General features: G+C 51.4%; 1 protein-coding gene across 2 annotated transcripts in view; it reads right to left on the bottom strand.

Moving 5' to 3' along the window:
- The window catches only part of LOC116945262 (bone morphogenetic protein 7-like), a 113,462-nt gene extending 108,409 nt beyond the window's left edge, over window positions 1-5,053 (bottom strand). For both annotated transcript variants that reach the window (XR_012942640.1, XM_032959630.2), the window contains exon 1: window positions 3,255-5,053. Coding sequence is in view for 1 of the 2 variants with exons in the window: in XM_032959630.2 (XP_032815521.2) it covers window positions 3,255-3,744 (490 nt within the window). In the remaining variant the exon portion in view is untranslated. The remainder of the gene's footprint in view (window positions 1-3,254) is intronic.
- Window positions 5,054-7,222: the final 2,169 nt, after the last annotated feature.

A 7,222-nucleotide genomic window follows, 5' to 3' on the forward strand; every position in this document is an offset into this window, starting at 1 on the left:
TTGTGTTTCGCACAACACGACAAACAACATAACGAATCGGGGGTTTGGGGACATCGCATTGGTGAATTACGTGATCAACACCCGAATGAGTAAAGTCACGGCACAATCTCCAAAAATGGTAAATTTACGTACGTATCTTCTTTGGTTCTTTCGGTAAAGTCACGTAGAATGAGAATAAAATCATATTATTTTATTCTCATTCTACGTGACTTTACCGAAAGAACCAAAGAAGATGATGAATCCTTGCAGTCACGAAAGCTTTAAATCGAAATTTACGTACGTATGTTTTGTGGGCTGAACATTACTCCGTCGATGTCCGATCTGTGTCTTTGCAAAATAGTATAAAACATTTTTTTTTTGCAAACAAACGGTGTTTAGATGATGGCACTGGCATATACACACACACCCGGTGGGCAGCAGACCGCGGTGCAAGCTGTTGTACTGTACTTCTATGCACACGCATCTACGTCATCCCACTGCTGGCCATCGTCGTGACGTTGGGTCAAATGGATTGCCACGAGGTCCGCACGGCGTGGCGAGCCCCACGTCGTCCAGCAGTCGAGTGGACAGACGGGCACCGCCGGTGCACATTGCTCCGCACTCACGCTCCTCGTGAATCACGCGCGCGCGCGCGTGCATCGTGTGGCAGTGTCAATCAACCATCACCTGTTTGCAGCACCGCAAGACACCGTTCTAAGCAACAAATTAGGGCCGCTGCAAATTTATGATGTTATGGACAGAGCCAGCTGCATTCTTTACACAACTCGCACGTTCATAAACCCGTAGCGTTAACCGTGGCCACCGCATGTTCTGTATCGCATGCGCCATGCGTGATGACAACGCAGGGGCAGGAGGAAACAATATTTGAAATAACTTCATTTTTGTTGTAATGCACGATGAAGCCAACGTAATCAATGTTGCGCTCGTGGAATGCGTGGCTGACCCGTGAAGGCGGTCTAGTACACAGTCGTCCACGTGTATAGTATACGTGCGATGGTGGCTTTGCACGTGGCAAGTAATCCTGCAATGTGGAGGCAGCAGCGAGGGTTGCTGGATCAGCGCGCAAATGTCGTGAAATTCCCTTCCCTGGCCTGCCAGTAGAAGGCAGTGCAGCAAGATGATTGATCGCCATCTGTTTCCATCTGTGCGGGGATTGAGTGTTGCCCCCTTGCGCACGTGGGGTTTTTGTCCGGCTGCTGTGGTTTCCTCCCACGTGTACAATATACGCTCATCATTAATTGGCTGAAAACATCTTTAAAAAATAATTCACAGTTTAGCAGGACTCTCTTGCCAACGAGCACTCGAGTTCAGTGTGCCTTTCCTGGATGAACAAGTAAATATATATTCTTGGTTCTTTCGGTAAAGTCATGTAGAAGGGAAACAATAAAATAATAAAAATATAAAACAATAAAATTCTCACGACGTTTTGACTGCAACATAAGCAATCATCATTATTTTATTGTTTCCCTTCTACGTGACTTTACCGAAAGAACCAAGAATATGAATCCCTGCAGTCACGAAAGCTTTAAATCAAGTAAATATATACCGTGCGTAGTACGTGCTATGGTATACATTGTATCATCATCATTATCATCAACAGCCGTGATCAATCCACTGCTGGATGGACGCCTCCCCAAGCCGACGCCACCTCTCACGACCCTATGAAGATGTAACAGCGCATGTTGCACACGTGTGGATGATCTACAAGGGGCACTGGACGGGCTGGTGTGTGTTTGTATCATACGCAATGTATGGTATGCAAGCACATTGTATAAACCGTTGTCAAAGGTGTTAACGCCTCTGCGGTATTGCACATTTAAGTCATTATGTGCCGATGTTTTTTTTTTACACAAATTAAACAAACTGCAAACAAGCATTCTTTGGGTGTTTCGGTAAAGCCACGTAGATAGGAAAAAGATAATAAAAAATAATACAATATTACGACGTTTAGTTTTGATTCTATTTTCTATCTACGTGGCTTTACCGAAACACCCAAAGAATATGAATTCCTGCAGTCACGAAAACTTTAAGTCAAGATTTGCAAACAAATAATAAAATAAACTCTTCCTCGTGGAACATAATGGCCATTATTTCCCCAGGGATATCTCACTGAGTTTTAAATCTCGTCGAAAAGAGAGTCAATGTCTGCATTGGAATTTTGAGTCAATTCCCTTACTGATGAATTGGCTGTTTGTCGTAGGGGAAAGAAACTGGGGTACCCGGACCAAAACCCACCACAGACACGAGGAAATGACACTCAGAGCTCCGCACAGATGGATTCATCTTACAGACTTAATCCACTAAGTTGAACACATCTCTCCGCGGACCACGGCCCCATTACTCTACTGTCACCTACCGGCACCCTGCAGGGCTCACAGACAAACGCCTACAACACCTGATATGCACCGCCGGTGGTTCATCCATTCATGTATGGACACGCAGGCTCTTCCCAACGGACGCTTCCGAGATCGGGCGCATTGATTCCGAGTGACGTTTACATCCCTAGATTTTTTTTCTTCTTTTCCAAATTAATGAACCGATTCGAATCTCACGTGCTTGATTAAATGTTTCAACGTTGACTCAATCGACCAGCACCACCGTCATCATCATCCCACAGGGGGTCGGTAAAGTAAGTACACCCTTAGGAGGCTTCACCATTTTAGTGTGTAGCCAACATTATTATTATTATGTACAGGACCCGGCCATAGTAATGTGGAAATTCCACGACTGCCCGGAAACTAAAAAAATGTAAGGCGACTAAATATTCATCTTGAGTCACGTTTCAGGGCACGGGGACACGTCGACACTCGTGGAAGCACGGCACAAATCTCGCATATAACAAACAAAAAAACCTCACGAGGCGACCGTGACTGGTATGGCGATTGATGCCAAGTCTGTGATGCTATAGAAAGGGCTGGGGAGTTGAATTTGGCGACAAATTATGTAGCGTTTATGTCTAACTAAAAAAAAAATGCTTAAAAAAATAAACGTTTTCAAAATGTGCACTTCCCCACCCCCGTCCTCCAAAATATATTCTTATCGGGACAAACAACTTGTGAATGTTTCGTCTTTCCAAAGTACGCCTCTGTGTATCTGGCGGTGTTTCGATAGGCTAACTTTCAGAAAGTGGATAGAGCCCTCCGTTGGTGATATCACCTTACACAGTCAACCTTAGCGTCCCATACAGAGCATGCGAGTGTCACGCACACAGCATCAGTACATACACGAACACACAGGTGGTGCAGCTCACTCACCCATGTTCACGAAGCTCATGACCATGTCAGCGTCGCTCAGAAAGTTGCTTTCCTGGGGACTCGTCAGATGTGAAGCTCCCAGCAGAGGTGGTGGTCCACGGCCGATGAGTATGGATGATGGTGGTGATGATCCCTGCTGCTGCTGCTGCTGCTGGTTCTGGTACTGATAATGATATTGAGCAGAACCCACGGTGGCACCACCACCACCACCACCGCCGCCGCCGCCAGCCTCTGCAGGCATGGAGTTGTACAAGTCCAGCATGAAGCGTGGGGCCGCGCTCTGCCTGCCGGTGGGAGCCGGGGGTCTGGGTCGATGAGGCAGCCCCAGGATGGAGAGGATCTCCCTCTGTAGCTCACGCCTCTCGTGAGAGCGCAGCTGACGGTGGATGAAGCTGGATCGGACCGTGTCCGCGCTCGCTCCGCGCGGACCCTGGTGCGATGAGAGGGCGATGCTGCCCAGCAGAATCAAGAGTGTGGCTGGAGAGACCATGGCTGTGACCACGACACCTGCGTCCCACACGCTGCCTTGCAGTCTATGCTGTTGACGCTGGTGTGTGTCCTCTCTAGGGCTCGTCACCGATGTTTCTCTGGTACCTCTCTTATATCTGATGTCTTGTCGGTTATATTCCTACTTTGTCTCGGTTCAAGTGGCTCGTCACACTTTGTGCTCCGGATGTCCTCGTCTGTCAATGGTGTGGGCTTCCCCCAAGTGGGTGTCGATCTTGTTGCTTGTTTCTCAATGCCCCGAGCTACCTCCCGCCTCTAGTTCTGCCGACCCGCTTGCTCTTCTCTCCTTTTATATAAATACCGCTCGCGTATCTCTCACTCCGTTCACGCGTCGCTCCTGTGTCCCTGCTCGCTCGCTCTCTCTCTCTCTCTCCGCGCGTCACTCGTCCGCTCAGCCCCGCTCCCTCTCTCTCTCTCCTCTCTCTCTCTCCCCCCTCTCTCTCTCTCTCTCTCCCGTCGCTGTCCCGATCTCTCGGGACGGGTCGTGGCTTCTGCGTGCGCGGCAGCAGACAGGCACGCGGTGGAGTTCCTTATCGGGTCTCCCAAGTTCACCTACAACAGTGGAGCACGCATCGTGCCCACCGTGCCTGCCCGGCAGCGTTTGACACTTGGCAAACAATAAAAAACAAAACCCCAACCAACCCAACACATAGACTTCTGCGCACAAGCAGTCCTGATTCTATAAATTACCTCCCTTTTATTACTCACGTATACAGTGTATAATCATATATATAAATAATGTCGCTGCTAATTGCCTTGCCTTACACGCCTTCCCATGAATAGCTTTTAAGCTTCGCTAGCCTGTGTAGCGTGACGGGCAAAGAGACGCACTCATGGTCCCGTGCCCGCTATCACACACGCGCGCACGCACGCGCACGCGTGCTACCTCGAACGCAATCAATTATCGTCTTATTCTGCTTCCTTCCTTCCCTTCATTCACTCGGCACTCGGCTCTCGAACGCCGCCGTTGTTTTTCCCCCTAAGGCCCCGTGACCGCGACGAACGGCCACGCGAACACGCGCTTCGCCCTCTGCCTCCGCGCCGTCTTCATCCTCGGTCCCAGACCGTGGAGCGAACGACAAAGGGGAGGAGGAGGAGTGAGGGAGGGAGGAGGAGAGGGCGAGAGGAGTCGGCGGCGATGCGCGAGGCTCCAGTGGGCGTCAGGCTGTTGGGGGGGGGGGGGGGGTTGCTGCTGCTCCGCTAAATAGTCACGGTTAGACACCACGATCAGTGCGCGCTCTGTGTGGCAATCTCGCCCCCTCGCTGCTGACCCAGAATAAGCCACCAAAGCTACCGCCTCCACTCGCTCTGTTTGCTGCCCGCTTATTATTTTTCTCCCCTAACCACCACTTCCCAGCCCCCCCCCCCCACCACCTCGACGATCACCCCCCCCCCCCACCACTCTACCCCCCCCCCCACCACCACCACCAAACTCTCGCTCTCCTAACCACGCGCAATAGATTCCCGCCCCTCGTCCGGGCGGAGCGCTCGGAAGGAGGATGAGACTGTGCAACACGCGTGTGTGTGTGTGTGAGTGTGCGCGTTTGCGCGCGTGTGTGTGGTGTGAGTGTGCGCGTGTGTGTGTGGTGTGAAGTTTGTGTGTGTAAGTGTGCGCGCGTGTGTGTGAGTGTACGCGCGCGTGTGTGAGTGTGTGCGCGTGTGTGTGTGAGTGCGCGTGTGTGTGTGGTGTGAAGTTTGTGTGTGTAAGTGTGCGCGCGTGTGTGTGAGTGTACGCGCGCGTGTGTGAGTGTGTGCGCGTGTGTGTGTGAGTGCGCGTGTGTGTGTGAGTGTAGGCGCGCGTGTGAGTGTGTGCGTGTGTGAGTGTGAGTGTACGCGCGCGTGTGAGTGTGTGCGTGTGTGAGTGTGTGAGGGTGCGCGCGTGTGTGAGTTGCGCGCGTGTGTGTGAGTGTGCGCGCGTGTGTGTGTGAGTGCGCGCGCGTGTGTGCGCGCGTGTGTGTGAGTTTGCGCGCGTGTGTGAGTGTGCACGTGTGCATGAGTGTGCGCGCGCGTGTGTGTGAGTGTACGCGCGCGTGTGTGTGAGTGTGAATGTGTGCGCGCGCGTGTGTGTGTGAGTGTGTGCGTGTGTGTGAGTGTGTGCGCGCGGGTGTGTGTGAGTGTGCGCGCGCGTGTGCGTGCGAGTGTGCGCGCGTGTGTGAGTGTGTACGCGCGCGCGTGTGAGTGTGTGTATACGCGCGCGTATGTGTGTGTGTGTGTGTGCGCGCGCGCGTGTATGTGTACGCGCGCGCTTGTGTGTGTGTGAGTGTCCGCGCGTGTGTGTCTGAGTGTGTGCGTGCGTGTATGTGCGCGCGTGTGTGTGAGTATGTGTGCGTCCTGTGTGTGAGTGTGTGAGTGTGCGTCCGTGTGTGTCTGGGGAGCGTTCGTGTAGCGGTTAGCTCGCTGCGCTGCGAACCCGGCTAACCGAGTTCGATTCCCGCTCGCGGCCAAAAGCGGTGACGATCATCTGAACCGGCTCTTGCTCCTCCCCTAGGTCGACTCAGCCTCAATTGAGTACCCGGTGCGGTGTGTAAACATCGCCGCTAGGGAGACAAAGGCGGCCGGGCGTTGTGCTGGCCACCCACCGCCTCGAGTTCCGTTCCGACCTTCATAGGTGCTCGCGAACAGCACTTGCCCGAACAGCCTGTTAAGGTTACACGGGGGATCTTTGTTTTTTGGAGAGACGGTGGTGCAGAGGTTAGCGCAGTGCGCTTCGTACCCGGCAGCCCGAGTTAGATTCCCGCTCTCACGACCAATATCAGTTAGAGCGAATATTTAAGAAGAAGAAAACACCGCCCTGAGTCTCCCCTAGATAAACTCAGCCTCAAATTAGTACCCGCCGCGGTGTGTAAACATCGCCACTGGGAGACAAAGGCGGCCGAGTGTGGTGCTGGCTAACAGCACAGTTTGTCTTTATCTATGTACTGCATTTTGAACTTCTTTCGCACCGCACGTAGCCAACCATGCTAATCGGAGATGGACGCGTGCATATGTGTGATCACGTGTGTATTTTTGTACGTATGTATATATGCGGTCGCTACCATCGGAGGTACACAACTGTAAAATGCAGCAGAGTTTGTATACGGAGCACAGCTATTGGAGGCGGACCTGCATTAAAGTGATGAAGGAGAGAGCAGGTTTGGAGTGCTCTTCTTGGAAGGCTCAATTTGATTATTAAGAGTCAGAATCAGAATATGTATTTATACCGGTGTAATCAGATGAGCTATGAAGCTCTTTTTCAAAGATGCCCAGTAGGGGCTGGTCAAAACGTTACAACAACAAGCAGTACAAACGCACGATATGAGTGCAAAGTATGGGAAACGTAAAACAAATAACTTTTAAAAAATATACACAAATTAAACGAAACTTTTTTTTTATCTTACCAGGTAAAAGCCCACTGAGTTATCAACGTATTTATTTTAGAAGCGACCTGGACACAAATGACAGCTCAACAAAGCGGCTCGTCG

Source organism: Petromyzon marinus, chromosome 23 (assembly GCF_048934315.1).
Source record: "Petromyzon marinus isolate PM22_M1 ecotype Great Lakes invasive population chromosome 23, UKy_Petmar_22M1.pri1.0, whole genome shotgun sequence".
NCBI classification, from domain to species: Eukaryota; Metazoa; Chordata; class Hyperoartia; order Petromyzontiformes; family Petromyzontidae; genus Petromyzon; species Petromyzon marinus.